Source organism: Oryx dammah, unplaced genomic scaffold (assembly GCF_014754425.2).
Source record: "Oryx dammah isolate SB20612 unplaced genomic scaffold, SCBI_Odam_1.1 HiC_scaffold_28, whole genome shotgun sequence".
NCBI classification, from domain to species: domain Eukaryota; kingdom Metazoa; phylum Chordata; class Mammalia; order Artiodactyla; family Bovidae; genus Oryx; species Oryx dammah.
In genome coordinates, this window is record NW_024070212.1 from 27,290,285 (window position 1) to 27,314,791 (window position 24,507).

The 24,507-nt window shown below is 40.0% G+C and overlaps 1 protein-coding gene across 2 annotated transcripts; it reads left to right on the forward strand.

The window, feature by feature from the left end:
* The first annotated feature begins 245 nt into the window (after positions 1 to 245).
* AMPD1 (adenosine monophosphate deaminase 1) lies at positions 246 to 23,905 on the forward strand. 2 transcript variants are annotated; one of them, XM_040230980.1, is made up of 16 exons: positions 246 to 400; positions 1,691 to 1,702; positions 5,730 to 5,910; positions 7,687 to 7,852; positions 10,853 to 11,018; positions 13,905 to 14,124; positions 14,575 to 14,704; positions 15,756 to 15,950; positions 16,236 to 16,367; positions 17,075 to 17,238; positions 19,103 to 19,229; positions 19,412 to 19,575; positions 20,674 to 20,794; positions 21,466 to 21,639; positions 21,809 to 21,919; positions 22,280 to 23,905. In XM_040230980.1, exons 1-16 carry the CDS (start codon positions 283 to 285, stop codon positions 22,436 to 22,438), a joined length of 2,340 nt encoding a protein of 779 aa, XP_040086914.1. In that variant the 5' UTR covers positions 246 to 282; the 3' UTR covers positions 22,439 to 23,905. The 2 variants fall into 2 exon arrangements, with proteins under 2 accessions (XP_040086914.1, XP_040086915.1); XM_040230981.1 differs by lacking the exon at positions 1,691 to 1,702 and having other exon boundaries at positions 22,280 to 22,455.
* Positions 23,906 to 24,507: the final 602 nt, after the last annotated feature.

A 24,507-nucleotide genomic window follows, 5' to 3' on the forward strand; every position in this document is an offset into this window, starting at 1 on the left:
AGACTTCGTTGTGTTCTGCTAGGGTGGAAAATAGTCATCAGTGGTCCAGTCAGAGAGAAGAACACTACGCATTGAGAGAATCCAGTCCGCAGGAAGATTTAGAGAGTATTGAAATGCAAATCTTGGCCTAACACAGATATCTTGTCTAAAATCCCAGGGTAAACACTGAAGGCTTCACCTGTTATTCACTGTCAATGCCTAAGTTTATAAATAGGTCTACAGCTCGTCTGTCTCCTTTTAGAGGAGAAGGGTCAAATTACAGGGGCAAAGCAGAATAATAAAATGAATGTCAGCGTGTTTTACAGTGTCAGCTCGTCCCTCCAGTGTCGTGTCTCTTCCTTTCTACTGTGCTGCCCCAGCACACAGGATCCCAGCACAATGCCTCTGTTGAAACTTCCAGGTAGGTGTGCAGAAGTGTTTGCAGAGTTTAGTTCTTTTGGTATGCAATCGTTTCTTTAACTATCATTTCCGGTCTGGGAATCCTTTATTTGGGGTTCATAGTAGTTTTAATTATTACACTTCAGGAAGAGACAAGACAAGGTTTTCAAAGGGTTTCTGGTGTTTAGTTTTAGGAGGGAGGTAATCTAAAACTGGGTCATGTAGTAGCATCATTGATGATCCTGATGGAAAACTATGTAAGAGAGTTATTATCTACTCTGTTAGTCTAAACAAAACCTGTGCTGCCACACTTCTGAGAAGGGTCATAAATAATGTCTTTAGCAATAGTGTTAGCTGAAAATCATGAGAATAACAGCAGTGTTAATCTGTATATTCTGATGGTTCACAATCCAGGTTTACACACAGAATTAATTTCAAAATAATTAATAAAAGTCTTTTTCATTATAAAAGTAATACACGATTCATGTGAAATAAAAGAAATTTCACTGAAAAATAGAAGTAATAAACTCTCATTTAGAGAAATTGGGAAATCTAGAAAAGGAGTAATTTTTTTAAAACCCACAATCCCCATCACCTAAAGATAACACTTTTAACATGTTAGTGTTTTTCTTTCAAACTATATTCTTTGCAAGTGTAATGAATTAAAAAACACACTCACAGTTGAGATTATATTATACATGTGACTTTGTATCCTGTCCTTCTTTTGGCTTCACATGATAACTTAATCATTTATCATGGTACTCTAAACTCTTCCTAAACATCATTTTAAATGGTCCTATAATATTTCCAATTTTCTTAACCAATCCCTAGGTTCTTTATGATTTTTTAAGTCTAAATATGCTCTGACAATAATATTTGTACCTAAGTTTTTTCCACACTAAGGATTATTTCAGTAGAAAAGATTCTCAACTGCTTGGTAGGTGTTACTTGTTTACCAAATTATCTATTTTCATTTACTTGCTACCAGCATTGTATAAGATTTTCCATCCCTCTTGATCATGTTTTTAAAAATCACATTTTACAAAGAGGACTTCTTTAAAATTATAAACATAAATTTAAAGAGAGAAGTTATAAAGGAAAAGAAAATGAAGAAGTATATGATGACTACATCCCCAGGGTTTTCTAATGGCAGCAAGTTGTAGAAAAACGGAAGAATGAGCTCTAATAACACATCCCACCACCCCCCTTCCTTGTACCAACCTACCTATTTCTATTCCAAAGCACTGATTAGTAGCCATGATTTCTGAAAGTTGTTCACATATTTTATCTTGTTCTATTTTACTTCATACAGCTGAAGGAAAACGTGAGTATCTGGGGCTATTTTCCCTGTCATTTGCCAAAGTATCAATATTTTAAGGATACTATTCTTTAATTCAGAATTATGAATATTTTTCAGCAGTGTTTATTAATGATATCATTGAAAACCAACAAAGATTTATAATGACCATAGATCTTCCAAAGCATAGCAAATGAACTCATGGATTTTCCTGACTCAAAAAAAAAAAACCCTGCATTTTTGAAAAAGACGCTTAGACATTAGCTAAGGGAATCTACTGAGTCCTGCCTTAGTAAACCCTCTCATGGTGAATTTTTGTGATCAGATAACATAAAATCCCATTTTTAAAATAAAATTATAACTTTTTATGTATGCTACCTTCCATCTCAAATCAGACTTGTCCTTTGACTGACTAATAGTACTCATAATGCCTCTGAGTTCCTCTGAGATGTGATGTGGCAGATGAGAGGCCTACGACCTGTCTTTCCTACATATTAATAAAGCACTGCTGAGAAATAAGCATGTTTTTCTGGACCTGTTGGGTGAAAAAACAAGCATGATATTCATTTTCTCAAGAGTCTTGCACTTCCCATGTTAGTAATAATAATCCCCAACTTCTGCATAGTACTATGTAGTTTCTTGTTTAATCTTTATTAAACAAGTCTCTGAAGTTGACATTATTATTATTAACATTCCTCTTTTATGATGATGAGCATTGAGGTTCCTAGTGATGCTATGATTTGTCCAAGGCCACCCAGCTGGTACAGACACTTTTCCCCACTTGTAGCCCAGGGTTCCTTCTGCTTCACCACTCTTGTTTCGGTCCTCATACCTGCTGCTGCTGCTGCTGCTGCTAACTGCTTCAGTCGTGTCCGACTCTGTGTGACCCCATAGACGGCAGCCCACCAGGCTCCCCCATCCCTGGGATTCTCCAGGCAGGAACACTGGAGTGGGTTGCCGTTTCCTTCTCCAATGCATGAAAGTGAAAAGGGAAAGTGAAGTCGCTCAGTCATGTCCGACTCAGCAACCCCATGGACTACAGCCTACCAGGCTCCTCCATCCATGGGATTTTCCAGGCAAGAGGACTGGAGTTGGGGGTCCTCTTACCTATACTTTATCTAAATGTGGATGTCCTAACCTCAAGACATTGTCACTCAGATGTTCCATTATCTCAAACATGCTCAAAAAAGAACTCTGTGATTATCTATACAAACCCAAGGGAGCCCATAAATTAGGTTGTCACCCAATCTTATCTACTCACCTTTTGAAATATCAGTTTCACCTTCTTCTTTCTCTAATCACCACCACTCCCTAAAGTATTTTTGGAGGGCAGAGCTCTTGAATTAGGAATCAAATTTCAAGTGTGTTACATGAAGGTAAAACAATTGGTTGATTTAGTGGAAGGAAATATCAATCATATAATTTTTGGTGTTAATGTAAGCTACTTCTTGAGAGTAGAGTTTCCACTTTTCGACTGTCTATAGTAACTTAGGGAGATACAACCTTAGTAAAAAAAAAAAAAAGTGTTTAAAGACATGAAACAAATAGATGTGTGCAGTCCCAAATCATGGATGCTTGTTTTGGAAGAGCCAAATCTCAAGCAAGTAGGATTTGGTTCTTGGGGCTCTGTTTCCATACTGTACTTCCTGAGGCCTCCCAAAGCTCTGCCACTGACCCATCATGACAAATCAGCTGCACACTCATCTTCATCCTCCTCCTCATCATCATCATAGCCAACAGGCCTATTTCCATTTGCTCTGCATGGTGCATGAAACCTCTTCTGACTTCTGCTTGTCATTCATCCTTGAGGTGCACGTGCTTGCCCGTGACACTGCGGGAGGAATGATACTATTTCTGGGGAGCAGTTGGCTGTGGGATGGGGAGGCAGTCTCAGGCCATCAAATGCGTCTACTTAGTGTTCTGTTTGTTCCTTCGTGGATCATGGCGCTTGCCAAAACAGTAGGCATAGCATCCAACGATGCTTTTCAGTTTCAGGAAGTGATTGAGTTTAATGAGACAGATAGATGCATGAAGTTCAGCCAACACAGTGGGCTTCTCCATTACTCTGCTGTGACGAGTCAGGTTTGAAAACTGGCTGACCTGACTGTTAGAGTTGGTGAAGTTATGAGTCAATTACTATCATTTCCAGTGTATGTTTCAGCCTATACTAAGCCATACCATTTATCACTTTCTTAATAACCCAAAGCAAATTCAAAATACCAAATATCTGTCTGATCAATGGTACCGAATCATATCATTCAGTTTAATCTGGTGTTTTATTTTCCTTTAAAAAACGCTTTAAAAAAAATTTTTTTTAATGCTTTCTTTAAAAAAGCATTTTCATAGACATTATCTCACCTGATGTCACAAGACCCTTGTAAGGTTTGTAGGTAATAGTATTGCCACTTTATAGATAAGGAAACTGAAGCAGAAGAAGGTGTAGGAGTTGGTAAGTACAGAACAGTACTTGAATACATTACACTTACCTAAGTTATAATTGAAAATGTGTCATTTTTGGAGACTTGTATAGATGTCAATGGAGCAAGAGTGGGGGGATCTATCTTTATGTCTGCAGTTTGCTTTGTTATTACATAAAGAATGTTTTTGTCTGCTACTATTGCTCCAAATATCTAACTGTATGCCATTCTCATTATTTGCTCTCTGCTCTTTTCTGGAAGTACCAAGAGATTTTTATAATTACTGGGTTGACTAGAAAGTCCATTAAGGTTTTTCCCTGAGATCTTATTGGGCCAGCTCAATATCAGAGGTAATGACTACTCATATGGAAATTGGGCATCTGGAAAATAGAATGGAGCTTAACAGAAAAGCAGATACTTGATGGCATCACCACCCTATACAATAAAACTGGTTCTCTTTCCTCCTAAAAGTCTTGGGGTTGTTCATTGCCAAGCTAAAGATCATTCTTCCACCCATTGTAAGAATGAGAAAATTACAACATGTAAAAGTAAAATTGGCATTCCAAAGATCATTTATTATGGAAGCTACATGTCCACAAGAAATGGGATTCCCAACACTGGGCAGTAAATTTTAGTAACTCCCTCCCCTGACATCACCAAGATGTCAGGATTTGAAAAAAATGAGGTTGTGATATGTGACAGGAACACAATTTCTGTCTTAGGAGGAAGAAAGGCTCTAAAGTACACATTTATTTCTCAAAACTACTGATATCACTGGCTCTTTAGTAAGAAAACACCAAAGATCAACAACCCTACCACATCTTTATTTTACTTGTTTATTTGTCCATGCCCTGCAGCACGCAGATCTTAGTGGCTCGATGAGGGATCAAACCTGTGCCCCCTGCATTGGGAGCCCAGAATCTTAGCCACTGGACTACCAAGGAAATCCCTCCACATCTTTAAAACCATCAGAAAAACTCTACCAACCTAATGGGAAGGGCTATGCTTCAAGGTTACTATGAAATCAAACTTAGTCCCACCAGAAACGTGATCTTAGGTGCTAATCATATAAGAGCTTTTCAATATGCTATCTAGGTTGGTCATAACTTTTCTTCCAAGGAGTAAGCATCTTTTAATTTCATGGCCGCAATCCCATCTTTAAGACCCTCCTAAATTGTGCTGTGGGCTTCCCTGGTGGCTCAGACAGTAAAGAATCTGCCTGCAAGGCAGGAGATCTGGATTCAATCCCTGGGTCAGGAAGATCCCCTGGAGTAAGAAATGGCAACCCACTCCATAATTCTTGCCTGGGAAATCCCATGGACAGAGGAGCCTGGCAGGGTACAGTACATGGAGTCACAAAGAGTCAGACACGACTGAGCGACTAACACTTTCACTTTCAAAGTGTGCTGTAAGTATCTAACTTGTGATTCTGAGAATGAATTTCCTAGCTACCCACACAGAAACCCACTAAAGAGAAAATAGGCATTAAGCTCCATGAAGTTTCTGGCACACTTGTCAGAGAGCAGGGCAGACATGTCTCCAGGGCAGTCCTTAGCACTGTGCCTTACATGTAGCAGAAATAGCTAGATGAATTCTGAGAAATTGCTTGAAGACTAACACATGAAAACCTCTTCTAGCTATTGATGATGCAATGCGTAGCTTTGCTGAAAAAGTGTTTGCCTCTGAAGTCAAAGATGAGGGAGGTCGTCACGAGATTTCCCCCTTTGATGTGGATGACATCTGCCCAATTTCTCAACATGAGATGTTCGCTCACATGTTCCATCTGGAGGCTCAGTCTACCCCTACAGAAGGCAGGAGGTAAGCGGTGTAAGGGGAATGCTTTGTACACTGGGACACAAGGAAGGGGAAGTGTCAGGACCAAGAGTTCACTCTGAATGATGATTCAACTTGGAGGAAAAACTCTGCCAGAACTAAAAATCCCCCCATCCACCCAGACACACACACTCACAAACACACTATATCCTAGGGCAAAGTGACAAAGACTAAAAAAGAAGAAAACAGTGGCCTTCCTACCTTCATCCTCATCTGCCTTTAGTTGAAGCCTCCCTATCCACCCAAGCCCTATCCAGGTGGCTCAGTGGTAAAGAATCTGCCTGCCAATGCAGGAGACATAAGAGACCTGGATTTGATGCCTGAGTTGGGAAGATTTCCTGGAGAAGGAAATGGCAACCCACCCCAGTATTCTTGCCTGGAAAATTCCATGGACAGAGGAGCTTGGTGGGCTACAGTCCATGGGGCTGCAAAGAGTTGGACACAACTCATCACACACACATCCACCCGAGCAAGAGGCAATGATCTACCGTGTGATTATTGTGATTATTCCAAAACAAAGTGGGTGATGGCTGCTGTGCACACATTCAGTTTCCACACTATCAGTGTAGAAACTGGAACTCAAGAGCCTCATCTTCAGACTCTGTTCTTGGTCAACCTTACTGCTGTGCTCCCTGACAAGAATCCTTCTCTCTGGCCAGTCTGACCTCCTCCAGGCCTCAGGGATACAGCCCTTTATTTTTGCCCTCATGTCCTGCCCATGCTATGCTTGCGACGGACCCATAGTTACTACCTTCCCTGAACAGATCCCTCTCTGCAAACTCTGTTTTCCCTTATTTGAATCACTGTAGCACTCACTACCAGTTGCTGTGTGCCACAGTTTAGTCTTCAAACTTATTACTGACCACTTACTTGGAACTCCCTCCTCATAGCACTCCCCTCACTACCCAACTCCCCCTTCCCAGCCAGCTTCACTGGGAAAGATTGTTCTGCTGTCCTTCCCTTCATTTGATGTCTTTAGGGAAAGAACAGTCTTCCCTGGTGGCTCAGCTGGTGAAGAATCCGCCTGCAATGCAGGAGGCCTGGGTTCAATCCCTGGGTTGGGAAGATCCCCTGGAGAAGGGAAAGGCTGCCGACTCCAATATTCTGGCCTGGAGAATTCCATGGACTGTATAGTCCATGGGGTTGCAAAGACTCGGACACGACTGGGCGACTTACACTGTCACTCTCAAGGAAAGAACAGTAATCCACCTCCTTTAGTATCCCCTGTAAGACCTAACACAGGGTATGTGTCAAAGTAGAAACTTAATGCAGACATGTTGATTTGAGGAAGTAATATTGAGCAAGCAACTTAAAAGTTCCAGGTACTGTGCTAAGCATTTTCTAGACATTAAATCTCACAGAATTCCTATAGAGTAGACATTAATACACCATTTTTTAAGATAGAGAGAGACAACTTCACAGAATTTAAGCAACATGCACAAAATGGCACAGGTACTGAGTGACACGGCCTGTGCTAATGCAACACCCAGACTGGCTGTCCTGCACTGTGCAGAACAGTGTCATGTTGGGAGTCTTCTGGTATATTCCCTAAGGCCCACTATTCCCAGGAAAAGAGGAACACTTAGGTGACACCTCCTTCCATTTGGTTAGATTGTATTCCTGACTCCCAGCCCACGTGGAATTTTCACAGTTTGTCCTCAGAATAAAATTGTTTCAAAATGATAAAACATCAAATTTATCACTATGAAACTCCCAATGAAGATAAAGTGAAATCTTTTTCTTTTTCAATTTCAAACTCAGAAAAAGGCGCTTCTTCGGACGGAAGACGATTAGTTTGTCCGTTCCACAAACTGAAACATCTTCCACCAAACTGTCCCTCATTGATGAGTACATTTCTTCGTCTCCCACCTACCAGACTGTGCCTGATTTTCAGAGAGTGCAGATCACTGGCGATTATGCCTCTGGGGTGAGTTGCTTCTTGCCTCCCAGATGTAGCTGCTGAGAGATACTCAGCTTGATTGTCTCAGCTTCTTTTCTTCCTCCCCTTCCTTTTGAGGAAGGTGTTAGCTCACTTGCCCTTTGTTATACTTCATTATCTCATTTCAGTAGCAATATGCTATGAATTCGGGAAATATTTTATTTTACTTATTTTTGGGTGCCCTGGGTCTTCATTGCTTTGCACAGCTTTTCTCTAGTTGTAGCAAGCAGGAGCTACTCTTCATAGCAGTGAGCAGGCTTCTCGTAGCTTCTCTTTTGTGGAGCACGGTCTCTGGGCAGAAGGGCTTCAATAGGTGCAGCACACGGGCTCAGTAGTTGCAGCTCTTTGGCTTAGATGCTCTGCGGCATGCAGAATCTTCCCACATCGGGGATCGAACCGTGTCCCCTGCACTGGCAGGTGGATTCTTATCCACTGCACCATCAGGGAAGTCCAGAAAATTTTACTGAAGTGTTGCTGATTTACAATGTTGTCTTAATTTCTGCTGTATAGCAAAGTGATTCATATATATATATGAACATACTTAGGAATATATATATTTTTCCATTATGGTTTATCACAGGTTATTGAATATAGTTCCCTATGCTATACAGTAGGATCTTGTTGTTTACAACATGCTATGACATATTTCTATTTTGCTTTGATCATCTCACATAATTTCTCTTCCTTTATCTCATTTGCTTGCCTATGAGAATATGCAGTAGAATGTGGCTGCATATTGTGTGTTACAGAATGTATGTTACAGAAAACAGTGGACAAATTTTGGCAAAAGAACCAGAGAGAGTAGCTACTGAGCCTCAGAAAGGCACGGAGGCTCTTGGTGGAAACATGTACCCAGAGCAGACCTACGATGGATAGAAGGGCTGCAGGTAGCATAAACCAATCAAAGAAAACAGCTCAGGAGAAAGAGAGGGAGAAGAGGAAAGAAGCATGGAGAGACTGAGAAAAGAAGATGAGAGAGGGGTTAGAAAATTCTCATGAGGTTATTGTTCTTCCACCAACTGTCCTCTCCAATTTCACTGCAGATGCTTACATAGTAGATTACTATTTGGAACAGATACTAGTATGCCACAGAGATAGTAAACTCATGTTCCAAACAAACTGATCCGCCTGTCCTGTCCAGAACAGTTGTTCAATTAATAAATCTTTGCCACATGAGCTTGCAGAATCAGCATCATGTTGGTGAAACTTCTGTTTAGCCATCAGTCTATGCTCCAAATATAGTTTTAATGACCAGTCCTAAGACCTCTTATCATGTAACTGACCCACTTAATGTCAGTCCCAAGATATTTAAAAGTGACAGAGCAATCTGAGACAACCTAAAGGGGTGGGGTGGGGTGGGAGGGGAGTTTAAGAGGAAGGAGATATATATACCAATGGCTGATTCATGCTGATGTATGGCAGAAACCAACACAACATTGTAGAACAGTTATCCTCCAATTAAAAATAAACCAAAAAAGTGACAGAGCAATGAAATAGACACTGTTTTTGTTTATTTGTTTTCTGTGTGGTAACATGTGTGCTCTACAAGTGGCAGAAGTTTTAGATGCTAGATAATTGAAATGAAATGTTTAATAGCAATTTGGAAGAGTCCAAAGCTCCATAAAACCACCAATATTAAGAGACAAACTTGATCCCTATGTGCTTAGTGGAAATGAAAACAGGAATGAAAAGAAAGAAGATGAGGAAAAGGACAAGGTTCACAGAAGTCAGGGAGTAGCTTCTCCTCCTATAAAAGCTGGAAGGCACCTGAAACCTTGGCCTAGAGTTTTTAAAGAACCAAGTATGTGGCTACACCTGTTGGCTGAAGGTGGCTAAGCTGTTGAGCTGCACTTCACCTGGTTGTGGTCTGTACCTGACCGTGGTCTTCACCTTCATAACTGAACAGAGAGATAAAGGGGGGAATTAGGGTTCCCAAGGCCACTCATCCCAGATAAACAACAATTCAATGTTATCGGTCCTTATTGAGCACCTTCTCTGTGCCAGGCAGTGTGCGCTAAGTGCTGAGATGCAAAGGTGAATAAGATCCAGCTCTTGTCCTCAAGGAGCTGATAGGTAGTCTGTTAGATGGCAAAGAAACAAACATGCCCTTGGAAGCAGATCCCTTAGACCTAGTAGCCCTGTCAGAATCTCTTGGCTAAGGTCAGCAGGTCTTTAAAAAGAATTCAGCTGTTTAGGATCAATAGCTGGACCTCAAACCATCAGGGGCAACCTTATGTTGGGGTTGGTCCTGGAAAGTCATCAGGCTCTGATGATGACCATGCAATGATTTCAAATTACAACTTCTTGGGCATGCCAGGCCTGGCCGGGAGTCAGGTATGGGGCAAGAGAAATAGACCAGTTTAGGAAATTTGCTGCAGCTCTAAGAAATTTTTACTCTAAAATCTTTCTATTTGTAATTCCAGATTAAATTCTCTTTGAAACCATCCCAAAGAATGAGTTCTTACAGGATGATGCTCTGTCGGTCTCTAGCTACAAAAGGCAGTGTGTGCATGGCAGGGTTTGAAGGCCGTGTGGCACCTTATTCCTCCCCCAGTATTTCCCACACTGACCAGCATGTGGTTTGAGTTTTCAAGTTTGACAACTTTGTCTTTCAATTGAGGTACTATCTTCAGAAGTGCATACTTAAAATGTTTGTCAGTGGGAAGAAGTATTTTCCATGTTAGAATGGGTTCTTTTCATCATATTTGTTGGATGATTGCTTGTATCTAACAAAAACCAAAAACAAACACGGGACTTCAAGGAAAGACTCATAGGACAGATATATGCCTTGGTAGAAATAGAAGAGCTAGAAAAACTTCTGAACCTGCTCCTGGAGGGAGACCCAGGGTCCAAGTCAAGTGGGAAGCAGCTGGGTGGGCAGGGGAGGCTCAGCAGGGCCAGCTCACCAGGAGAGCTGGGAGATGCCAAAGGCAAGCTTTACCCACTTCTGCAATTTTTATAGGTGCTACTCTGAAATTTTCTTGGTAGGTTACAGTTGAAGATTTTCAAATGGTTTGCAAAGGTCTTTATCGGGCATTGTGTATACGTGAGAAGTATATGCAGAAGTCGTTTCAGAGGTTTCCAAAAACCCCTTCCATGTACCTGAGGAACATTGACGGTGAGGCTTGGGTAGAAAAAGAGAACTTCTATCCAGGTAAGTAATTTTCTTATATAATTTCTGGAATATAGTTTGAGGTTTAACTTGTTATTTTTCAGTCGCTCAGTCATGTCCAACTCTGTGACCCCATGGACTGTAGCCCACCAGGCTCTTTTGTCCATGGGATTTCCCAGGCAAGAGTATTGGAATGGGTTGCTCTTTCCTTCTTCAGGAGATCTTCCTGGATCAGGGATCAAACCCAAGTCTCTTGCATTGGCAAGCAGATTCTTTACCACCAAGCTACCAGGAAAGCCCTTAGGTTTAACTACTAATGATTAAATGTGCTCCCATGGTTTTAAGTCTAAAGCATAAGTTCATGGTTTATAAACTTAAGATTATAAGTATAAACAGTTTGAAGTATCATAATCATCTTCAGCTCCATCCTCTCTTCTGCCCCAAAATGCCCAATTATCTGATTCAGTCTGTACAATATCTCTCAGAACCTCCTCTTTTCACCATTCCCCAAGCCTAATTTAGGCCCATATTTCTCTTTGTCTGGCTCATTGCAGTGGCTTCCTAATTATTCTGTTAAATGCTAATCTTGTTCTCTCTCAGTTCATCCTCACTTTGGTACCAGTTACTATAACACAAATCTGAGCACATCCTTCTCCTGACAAAAGTCTTTAATGCCTCCTCCAACAAAGTTAAGTCCAGTCTTTAGACTGGCATCAAGGCCTACACCACATCTGGCTTTCTTCTGTATTGTTTTTTTTTTTTTAATTAAACAAATAATTTTTTTTGGCCATGCTGCACAGCATGTGGGATCTTAGTTCCCCAGTCAGGAATCAAATCCATGCCCCCTGCAAGTGTGGAGTCTTAACAACTGGACTGCCTGGAAAGTATCTATCTTTTATTTGTCTATTACTTATTTATTTTTGGATTTGCACACTCAGTTCAGTTCAGTCGCTCAGTCGTGTCTGACTCAATCTATTTATAAACTTACCTTCTTTACGCCTTTGAACTTTTTGTTCTGGTCGGAAGCCATTTAGTTCCGCACATTCCTGTGCCTGTACTGTCTCCTTGCTGTTCCCTGTGCCCTACTGCCCTTCCCTTCACTCTTTTACTATGTGTCCACATATCCAGATCCAATGTCATCCTTCAAGGTATTGCCCAAACATTATCATTTCCTGCCTTCCTCTGGATAAAAATAAGCTACACGTTTTGATTTTCCATAACATTTTATTTACATGTCTCATTTTTTACTTTCTGTCTAGTATTAAGTACATATTAAAACATAATCAAATTTCAATAATTTCACAATTTAATAATTTCCATAGTATAATTATATCATAATTTATGTAATCAAATCCTATTTTTAAGCACTTACATTTCTGACTTTTAAAAATTTACTTCCAACAAGGTTACAATAAGCATCTTTATCATTAATAAATCATCTTTGTGCAGTTGCTTTTTATCTTTAGGATTAGGCTTCTAGAATTGAAATTTCAGACGAGGCAAATATTTAAGGTTTTTTAACTATCAAACTATGTTGTTAAAGATTTCCAGTTCTAGAACCTCTTCTCTTTAATTCCTTTTATTATTAAAATCATATTAAACATGTATCCAGTTTGATAACTGGATTGGTTTGTTCATCTTCTATAATATTGACATTTAGGTTGCTTGTCTCACCTTTGTTTCTCCTAAATTACATTTTATATCTCTAGTATATTAAGTTGCTTGTCTCACCTTTGCTTCTCCTAAATTACATTTTATATCTCTAGTATATTTGAAAGTTGATATTTGACACAGTAATGTACTATTTTATTTCTTTCATGTTCCTTATCTCTCAGCTTTGTGTAGAAAATATGCAAGATTTTTCTTTCTATATTATTTTTCTTACTCTGACCTTTTAGTCATCACTGGCAAACAGCAGATTTTCTGATGTCTTGGACACATACTTGTTGAAAGTAAAAAAAGTGCTCTAAAGGCTATAACAATGTGGAATTTGTCCTCAGCTTTCTGAGGTTGAAATTGTTAGCAGTGGAAAGAAGGGGACTTACATCACATTATCCCTTCTCAAATCCTTTAGCAAAAATTGCATGTGCTTTTACAAAGTGGGAAATATAAGTAAATAAGAATTATGTTTAGAATTTATTTTATGTTTCCATTTGTATTAAAACCACTCTAGATGGAGTACAAAGGATTTTAGGGCAGGGAGACTATTTTGCATGATACTATGAGAGCAAATACATGTTATTATTCATTTGTTAAAATTCATAGAATGTGCACTACCAAGAGTGATCCCTAAGGTAAACACTCTGGACTTTGGATGATAATAATGTGTCAGTGTAGGTTTGTTGATTCTAACAAATGTACCATTCTGACTGAAAATGTTGATAGTGGGAAAGGCTATGCATGTGTGAGGATAGGGGTATGTGAGGACTCTGCACTTGGTGCTCAATTTTGCTGTGAACCTAAAACCACTCTAAAAAATTAAGTTTATTAAAAAATAGCCATTCTAAATAAAGACTGATAGAGACGGTTTAAATAAGGGAAAATTCCAAATTCTACTTTTTAACTCTATTTTTATTTCTATGCAATCATCTCATATGTTAATAAAATACTCTATCAGGAAGTCTTTGATAAACAAGTTTATTAAATAATTAAAATGATTTGTAAGTAGTGTAGCAAATTAAACAGCATTCTAAAGAACTTGAAAATCATTTTTGCACTAGATAAAATGTTAGGCTTATTTTATACTACTAAATTAGTCACATTTGAAAAATAATGTAAAAATGAACTTTAGCTTAGCTTTGGATAATTACAACTTAATGACGTATAGAATTCCAAACAAATGAAATGTTATAGTATTTAATTTTGGCTATTTTTATGTGGTCATTCATTCTATATGCTGATATATTATTGTGTATTTTATTGAAAAAGTTTTTACCCCTCCTATGAAGAAGGGAGAAGACCCTTTCCGAACAGATAACCTCCCAGAAAACCTGGGTTATCACCTCAAAATGAAGGACGGTGTGGTTTATGTCTACCCTAATGAAGAAGCAGCCAGCAAAGATGAGCCCAAGCAACTTCCTTACCCAAATCTGGACAACTTCTTAGATGATATGAATTTTTTACTTGCTTTAATTGCCCAAGGACCTGTGTAAGTGTTAAGACCTAAACTACTGCTATTGTTACTACTACTGATAGTAAGACTAAGGATTTATTAAGAACTTACTATGTTCAAACACACATTAAATGCTTCATGTGCATTATTTCTTTCACTCTTCATAATCATTGTATAAGGTGGATATTTTTTAGAACTCTAGATTTATAAGCTGAGACTTTGATGAGTTAAGTAATTTGCCCAAAGTCACACAGGTGGCTAAGCCAGGATTTGAACACAAATCTTCCCTCATTATTATTTATGTCCTATTTATGTCCTTGGAGCCCAACACTTTTCAAATTAGATTAATGCAGAATAAGTCAGTTCCATTTGGAAACAAACATAATTGTTTGTGATAAAGGTGATAAGGGTACTGATGGTTTTGAAATTGCCTGTGTTCCTTAAATGTCTGAAATTTTTTACAATTAGTGATTTAATTTTTCACAGTAAGACCTATACCCATCGGCGCCTGAAGTTTCTCTCCTCCAAGTTCCAGGTCCATCAGATGCTCAACGAGATGGATGAGTTGAAGGAGCTGAAGAACAACCACCACCGGGATTTTTACAACTGCAGAAAGGTAAACATGTTTGCTGCTCAGAGATCATTCCTGGACAAAAAATTAATGCAATTATTTCTTGAACAGGATAAGAAAGATACTATTTTTCTGATTAATGTAAAATTTCTACAGATTCAGTGGAATTTAGTGAAAGCAAATAGATTATGTCTAAAAGATGCAAATGCCTTTCCTACTGTTTTCCACATAGACAGGGTTACCACATTATTGCCATAAAAGTTATAGTTGTCATCAACAACAAAAATAACAAAAACAAAACCTCAAAAGCCACTCTTCTAGGATTTAAAAGGTCTTCATTCTAGTCTTTTTCCTTCTACTTTCTGACTGTAAAACATTGGGGGAAGCGATTAAATATTTCTGAGTTTTGGTTCCCTCGTTTGTAAAATTGGAAAATATATCTGCTCAATTTAGCTCACAGGAGGATTGTGAATATCAAATGATCCAAACCTTGTGGAAAAGTAATCAACTACAAACATTTTGAAGATGTGCTCTGATCATTTAAATGATTGCAAGGACGTGGGGGTAGGAAATATATGAACAGAGATTTGGGACCAAATCGTGGCTCTGTCATCCGTATAAGCTTGGGAAAGTTGCTTAATCTATCAAAACTTCCACTTATAAAATTGTTCTTATAAAAATACCTAACTCATAAGTGTCATCTCTGTACCATGGATGCATTATTTCAATCCTTTCTCCCCTTGGGGCTGAAAACTCTGGCAACTACTTTACTTCTAGCTGTGTCTCAGGGGTGGAAAATTGTCCCCAAGAATTTTGTGTGGATCAAATGTAGGAAGTAAACTGGATGTTACAGATATGCAAGAGAAGCAGGCAATATTATTTCATCCAGCCTAAATGTTCACATTCTTACAAGGGCACAAAAAGGTGCTATGTGTTCATTCTTGCTTGACCATCTATACCAACTGTCAGGACACACCCCTATCATTTACTCCTTTCTCTTGGCACAGAGGGATTTGTGGGCATTGTAGCCTCTAACAGAGCAGCATAACGAAGCATTACAGATTGTTGGTTTTTCTTGACCTGAATGTACACACAGGTGGACACTCATATCCATGCAGCTGCTTGTATGAACCAGAAACATCTACTGCGCTTTATTAAGAAATCTTACCAAATTGATGCTGACAGAGTGGTCTATAGCACAAAGGAGAAAAATCTGACCCTAAAGGAACTTTTTGCTAAATTAAAAATGCATCCCTACGACCTGACTGTTGATTCTCTGGATGTTCATGCTGTAAGTTGGTGACGTCAGTTTCATCTAATACTCAGAACCCACGTGCATTTCTCCTACAAACACTCCCTTCTCAGAGCTCTTTTAATCATGTGGGCTTACCATGCTGACAGAAAGAACCCATGCACAATTTCAAGGTTCTCTCATTGTCAGCTATCCTGTATTCCATTCTTGGAGCCCGAGCCCTTCCCCTCACACCAGACCCCAGTTCCTTGCAGTCATTCCCTAACTCTCTGTGTCCAGGCAGCTCTGATAAGGATATACTTGTGTTCTTGTTTCCTGATGCAGGGACGTCAGACATTCCAACGTTTTGATAAGTTCAATGACAAATACAATCCCGTAGGAGCAAGTGAGCTACGGGACCTCTACCTGAAGACAGACAATTACATTAATGGGGAATATTTTGCCAGTATCATCAAGGTGAGGGGGAACCAGCCAGATCTACGGTACCTGGCCTGCTTCTTGGGGAGGGGGAAGAAAAGAGGGAAGGAAGGAAGAAGGAAGAGGGGAAGGAAGCAGGGAAGAAGAAGGGGAAGGAGGAAGGAGGGGGGAGGGAGAGTGCTATCACTTGGGTCAGGCACTACACAAATGAATGGGATCATTTCTTGTGAAACATCCACTGTGATGATTTTTGAAGGCCTTGATTCCTAGGACAGAGAAGCTGAAGGTGTGGATTTGGGATTAAGGCCCTGGTTCTTCTAGACTTTTGGAGTTGTAAATTCGAGAAGAGTCAGGATCAGAACCTGCCCTGATCTTCATGACACTTGAACATTAGGAGGCAGGAATGACAGATGCAGTTGGGAGATGTATGTTTTGGGAGATAAGGGTCATATGAAAGCTGATTCGTTTGCAGCAGTGCCTTGGGATCGCATCATCTGTAGTCCGACACTTTCTCTCTGTGGACTCCATCAGGTCCCATCAGTCTTCCATTGCAACTAGATGCCCCTCACCTCTTACTCTCCTTAAATCTTAACCTTGATAGTTCTCCTCTGACTTCCTTTCTCATGACCTCTGTTCTTCTTAGGACCTCTAGGTCCTAAGAAGGTTCCTGTCCCTAGACCCCAAGATTCCTCTCCCTAGACCCCACAGGTATAGACTCCTGAGGGACTCCTCTCTTGGCTTTGCAGGAGGTAGGTGCAGACTTGGTGGAGGCCAAGTACCAGCATGCCGAGCCCCGCCTGTCCATCTATGGCCGCAGTCCTGAAGAGTGGAGCAAACTCTCCTCCTGGTTCGTCCAAAACCGCGTCTACTGCCCCAACATGACATGGATGATCCAAGTCCCCAGGATCTAGTACGTAACCGCTCACTGGTAAACCCTAAAGCCTGCCTCATCCCACCTGCCCTCACCTCTTCCACATGAACAAAGAACAGGCAGCACATCTGGGCAGATATAAGCTTTGTTGACAGCACTCTGCTGGGTCCCCGGTGGGTGCCTGGTTTTGTCCACTCTAGGTTTAGCACTTTTAATCACAGACAGGAGTTAGGAAGATCATTTCAGTTCAGTTTTCTAACCAGGTTGTTTTTTTAAACAGGGCACTTGATGCAGATCACAAAATAACTTACTAAGAATGATTAAAACTTAGCTAGGAGAAAAACTACATACAGTTTACTATACATTTTCTTTCTCTTGGTCCTCTTCTCTGTGTCCAGCTCCTTCTTTCCCAAGCACATCTGTACTGGGGTGTAGCTTTCTTGTATCAGAACTTCAACTACTGTCTGCTGATTATCTCATCTATGAGTGCTCAAGTTCTCCATAATCAATGAATATTTACCAATGGTACTATCACCTGCTAATTACTCATTGCCTTCAGGAATATTCATATCACCGATCTTCTATCTAACTTAAGTGTTGATATATTTTCTGGCCATCTGTCTCTGTGTTCTGTGTGCCCTGTGACAATGTAAGAGCTTTATCCTCTGTCTTTATCCAAAAAAAAAAAAAAAGGAACACTTAAAAAAATTATTGTTTATTATTTTATTCTTGGTTCCTCCGGGTCTTCGTTGCTCTGTGTGGGCTTTTTCCAGCTGCAGCGAGCAAGGGCTACTCTCTAGCTGCAGTGCATTGGCTTCTCATCGGAATAGCTTCTCTCGTGGCAGAGCACAGGTTCTAGAACATGTGGTCTTCAGCAGTTGCAGCATGTGGGCTCAGGAGTCGTGGCACATGGACTTAGTTGCCCCAAGGCATGAGGAATCTCTGGACCAGGGATTGAACCTGTGTCCCCTGCATTGGCAGGTGAATTCTCATTCACTGTACCACCAGGGAAGTCCCCAGAGAGTAACCTTTTGAATGGAGTAAAACTTCCTGTCTAATATCATTAAGACAGAGAGGCAGTAAAGTTGGTGGTCAGAAGCATGGGCCCTGGCCCTGGGCTGGCTATACTTGAATCATGACTCTACCAGTTACTAGCTGTGTGACCTTTGGCAAGTTTCATGACCTCTCTGTGCCTTAGTTTCATCATCTGTAAAATGGGGTCATAAGGGTACCTAATTTATTGTTGTTATGAGGATTAAATTAGCTAATACTTCTGACCACTCAAAAGAGTGGGTGGCAAATATTGAGTGCTGTATAAGAGTTTGTTAGATTGCCTCTAGCTACAGCATATCAGAGGTGTTCCTGATAAGCATTTCATGTTCACCATCTTGTATACCACACACACAAAAATCATTGACCCTTTCATGACATAGTTCCCAAGTTCCTCATTCTCTGTCTGGCCTTAGCTGTGAAGATTTATTTTTATTTTTATTTTTTTACCACAAAGCGTTCATAGAAGATACAGTATAGGTGCAGGTGGTCCAGCAAGAAATTTATACCTCCTATGCCAAACCTAAGGTCCCCTGGAGAAGGAAATGGCAACCCTCTCTAGAATTCTTGCCTGGAAAATGAGGCAATGGACAGATGAGCCTGGTGGGCTACAGTCCTGGGGGTCACCAAAGAGTTAGACATGACTTAGAGACTAAACAACAACAAATGTCAAACCCAAACTGAATCCTTCTTTATGGGTAACCAAGAAGAAGGTACCAGGGTGGACCTAAGATGGAAACACTAGCTCTTTTCTTAAACATGGCATTTGGCCCTTTGCTTGTCTTTGGCCTTTGCTTTGAACTATCAGTCCCAAAATCGTCTCCTCCTAAATTCTCTTCATTCCTGCCTCTAGTGATGTGTTCCGATCTAAGAACTTCCTTCCACACTTTGGAAAGATGTTGGAGAATGTTTTCATGCCAGTGTTCGAGGCTACCATCAACCCTCAGGCTCACCCAGACCTCAGTGTTTTCCTCAGGCACGTAAGTATGACCCTGTGGGCCTTCCTAAAGCTGCACATGAACCAGTCTGTGTACCTAGCCATGATGAATTCTTGATGCTTATCTCTGACATTTGGTCCTTGCCTCTGGGAGCTGAAAGTCTGTCTGAGGGCCGGGTCTCTGCATTCAGACTAAACCCATTGCCTGCTCATTTTTCCTGACAGATCACGGGCTTTGACAGTGTAGATGATGAGTCTAAACACAGTGGCCACATGTTCTCCTCCAAGAGCCCTAAGCCCCAGGAGTGGACCATGGAAAAGAATCCATCTTACACTTACTATACCTACTACATGTATGCAAACATCATGGTGCTCAACAACCTGAGAAAGTAAGTAGATGAGAACTGGAAAGAGAATCTATCTGACACACTTCTTTCCTCATACACTGGCACCCTCAGTGGTTGAGGGATGCTGCCAGTTGGCCCAGAGAAGAAATTTCTTTCCCTTGACTTTTTCTTCAGTTTCCTTACTTATTTGGGGAGGGGTATGGACATTTTGAGTCTTCCCTGGTGGTTTAGATGGTAAAGCGTCTGCCTGCAATGCGGGAGACCTGGGTTCAATCCCTGGGTTGGGAAGATCTCCTGGAGAAGGAAATGGCAATCCACTCTAGTACTCTTGCCTGGAAAATTCCACGGATGGAGGAGCCTGGTCGGCTACAGTCCATGGGGTCGCAAAGAGTCGGACACGACTGAGCGACTTCACTTTCCTATGGACATTTTGGCATTTTCAGTAACTTTCACAATTCCTTTTCTTTGGAAGTTTAGGAATCTACACTTATCACTGTGCAACTTATGATAAAATTGCATACATTTTGCCCATCTTGGTATATCTGAGCAAAGAAGAAATATAGGACTATTATAAGGAGGTTTTCTGGAAACTTTTCCCCCCTAAAGTGTGAGTAGCAGAAAAAATGACATGGTAATATTGGTAAACTTTGGGTGGTAACTGAAGATGTTTCTGTTCAAGTAATCAAATCTTAACTTTCCTCTATAACTTCATATCCTATATTGCCTCTTTTTCCAAAAACTCTGTGTTTTAGGAAGTGTTTTTGGGCTTCCCAGGTGGCTCAGTGGTAAAGAATCTGCCTGTCAATGCAGGAGATGCAGGTTCAATTTCTGGGTTGGGAAGATCCCGTGGAGGAAGAAACGGCAACCCACTCCAGTATTCTTACCTGGAAAACCCCCATGGACAGAGAAGCCTGGTGGGCCACAGTCCATGGGGTTGCAAAGAGTCAGACACGACTGAGAGACAAAGCAGCAAAGATTATGAATCGGAATTGTCTGGTTTGCTGAATCCTTTGGATGCCCCACTCTCTTTCAGAGTGTTAATTTTTCCCACCAGATTTTCTGTAAATCACTTTAGGCCCAGAATGGTTGTCAGGTTCTGGTCAGTCACCTGTGATTCCCATAACAACTCCATCTCCCTAGGGAACGAGGCATGAACACGTTTCTGTTCCGACCTCATTGTGGGGAAGCTGGAGCTCTCACTCATCTCATGACAGCATTCATGACAGCAGATAACATCTCTCATGGCCTGAATTTAAAAAAGGTGAGTTGGAGGCTCTCTTCTCAACCTTAACTTTTATGTGGGAGCAAGATGGATAGCTTTTTCCTCCTTATCATTTTGTCACAAGTCATTATCAGCACTGGGATCAAAATAAAGGAGAGCAAAAAAATATTTTTGAGATTATTTACTGCATTTCATTTTACAGAGGTCCGGAGAAGTAAAGGAACTTGCTCAAGATTACCTAGCTAGTCAGTGTCAGGGAGGGGTTAATGCAGATCTTCTGACTTTCATTTTAGAGCTCTGACAAGGGATAAATGCGAGGCAGCTTGGCCTACCTTCAACTGGTTTTTGCCAGATTTCATGTTGTAGCATGTTTCAAAATGCCTTTTGTGAGAGTCAGAACTTTCTTGTAGAGAAAAAAGTTTCACGGTGAATTCTTTTGCCTAAGATGGACCATTAACTTAGACAATTAAAACTTAAACAATTTGGTTTGACTCAATGCTTCTGAAAACTGATCTCATAAATTTATTTTAAATAGTATTTATATTTAAAAACTATTCTTTTTTTTTTAAAAAAAAAAAAAACAGGATTTAAAGAATAGGTGATAATTTTGTTGAAAGCCAAAACCTGAAGTAGATCGTGGGGTTCTAACATTTCTAGTTTGCATACCTTTTCCAATATTTTAAAATATTGTTTTCACTTTTCCTTTTCAGAGTGCTGTGTTACAATACTTGTTTTTCTTAGCCCAGATTCCCATCGCTATGTCGCCATTAAGTAACAACAGTTTATTTCTAGAATACGCCCGAAATCCTTTTTTAGATTTCCTCCAGAAAGGGCTAATGATCTCACTGTCTACAGATGACCCAATGCAATTCCACTTCACCAAGGTACACATATGGAATTTTGAGCAATACAAGTATATTTTGCTGAACTGTTATTTACCATCTAGAATTTTAAAGTTGAATCAATGATATTTCACTATTCTTTTGTGCAGAATGTGTATTATTTCTTTTAATGCATCTCTTTTTCTTTCCCTCTTTAAATAAATAACCCAAGGAGCCCCTAATGGAAGAATATGCCATTGCTGCACAAGTCTTCAAGCTGAGTACCTGTGATATGTGTGAAGTGGCAAGAAATAGTGTTCTGCAATGTGGAATTTCTCATGAGGTAGACCTGCCTTTGACTGATTATCCTTCTGAGTCTGGAATTTGGTAACCTGAATATTGAAAACTTGGTTGAAGAAACACTTGTTGAAAAATTATTTCAGGAATCATGTGCAGTTACTATGGACAGGGTCTAGAAAGAATTATTCTTTCTCTGGCCAGGACCTGTGGGCAAGGAAGATAAAATACACTTATTTCTCAGCAGATCATGCACATTGAGGCACTGGATGAGTGCGCTTAGCGGTTTATTGTTTGCCTCTTGCCTGCAGCTGATATAAGGAAAGAATCTTTGTGGAGGATGTAATTATTGTCCATATCAGGGTAAAAAGTGACAACAATCATTCTGTTTCCTTTTTTCTTATAGGAGAAAGCAAGGTTTCTGGGCAACAATTACCTTGAAGAAGGCCCTGCTGGAAATGATATCCGAAGGACAAATGTGGCCCAAATCCGCATGGCCTATCGCTATGAAACCTGGTGTTATGAACTTAATTTAATTGCTGAAGGCATTAAATCAGGAGAATAAAACAAACAAAATAATGACATGGGTGAGATTTTCATTGTAAGGTATAAATAGCAATGGTCACTAGTTAACAAATCCCTACTATAAGCCAAAGATTGTATTAGATGTTGGTCCATTGACATTATTTCATTTAATGCTTTGCACAACTTTATAGATATTATTGTCCCCATTTTGGGGAAAATAAGTAAACTGAGATTAGTGACCTATATAAGGATATGCCTAGTAAGAGGTCAGAGAAGACAATGGCACCCCACTCCAGTACTCCTGCCTGGAAAATCCCATGGACGGAGGAGCCTGGTGGGCTGCAGTCCATGGGGTCGCTAAGAGTCGGACACGACTGAGCGACTTCACTTTCACTTTTCACTTTCATGCATTGGAGAAGGAAATGGCAACCCACTCCAGTGTTCTTGCCTGGAGAATCCCAGGGACGGGGAAGCCTCATGGGCTGTCGTCTATGGGGTTGCACAGAGTCGGACATTACTGAAGTGACTTAGCAGCAGTAAGAGGTAGCAATGGAGACCTGGGTTTGTCTGACTCTAGAGTCTCCATGACTTTCAGGCAAAATAGTTATTAAGGCAAGGCAAAAATACAAGCAAATGATTAGTTATAGGGAGAATGCAGGCTTTTGGTTTACAGAATGGAAATTGCTAAAGGCATTTAGACCACTGAAAAGTCCTTTTGACAGGATACAGCTGAAGAGTGACTTTCTTTGACAAAACAGGAGTGGTGTAACCCAATATAGAAAATCTGTAATTATGATTTGTTATACTTAGGGAGAATTTATCTTACAAAAGGATTCTTAGTTTTAAGAATGTAATTCACAATTAAGTTATACTCAGCAGTAGTGGTACATTTTAAATGATTTCATTTACCAAAAGAAAAGTTACACCTGTAACTTTTTAGAATCATTCCTGTTACTCAAGGTCAAGTGGAATTCCAATTAACCAGACTATACTTCTATACACATACAGTTGTGTTGCCATCTAGTGGTTGGGCTCATAACTTCATTCACCTTATTCAATAAACAGTTACTGACCAAACATCTAAAATATCAGTCAGGTACATACCTAGACAGAAAAGGTATAAGGAATAAGATCTCATTCTTTTATAGACTACAACTAATATCAAATTGTTCTCAGCATGAAGTTACAGCATGAATAAGTACAAATGTGAAAAGGAGCGTTTTGTGAAATATCTTAAAAAATAAAGACTTTCAAAAGAAAAAAAAAACTAAAAGCAAATTCCTACATGCTTCCACATTCTGTACAGGTGGTCGTAAGCATAGGTGTGATTCCAACAACATGTTTGTACTAGCCCTGGTGTAAGAAATCTCTCCCTGGTTTCTGAAGTTGAAGTTCTCTTTGCTAGGTATTTTTAAGTCCCTTAGACAACCTGATTTTTCTTTTACCTTGACCTCTTTGTTATCAAAATAATACAAACTGCCAAATTAAACTTTCTATTCTCAGATTTTAAAAGGCATGAACTACCATTATGTATATCTCCATCTTACCCATGAGAGGGCAGTAGAATACATACACGTCATTTATTACATCCATAGAGAGGATGAAGATGAAGATTTGGTTTCACATGTAGTACTTGGAATTTGATCTACTCATTTTGGCTTATAATCTTCCTGAATGCGAAGTTTGGAATAAATCTGAATTTTGAAATAAATTTCAAAACCACACTATTTTAGCCCAACATTTTATCTTAATTGTTTGGGGACTTTTCTAACTACACAAGGATTTTTTTGGTGGTGAGAGGAAGGGGTCCGATCATTGTTCAAAATTTACTACAAACAATATCCACAATATTCACATTTATTTCCTCATTGAGAAGTGATTTAAAATATGTCTTGACATTCCTTCCCTCCCCGACCCCACCATTATAGAAGATAATTCCTGTTTTATTCCCCATAGCTCATGGTTTCACAACGGTTTGGGATATGCAGCTTTTACTCCTTTGGCTAAGTTGGCCTGTGACAGACATCTGTGATGTGTGACCAAACACCGCTCTTCCTGGTCTTCTATTTTGGTACCTTCATGTGAACAGATGTGGGAAGAGTTTGGTCA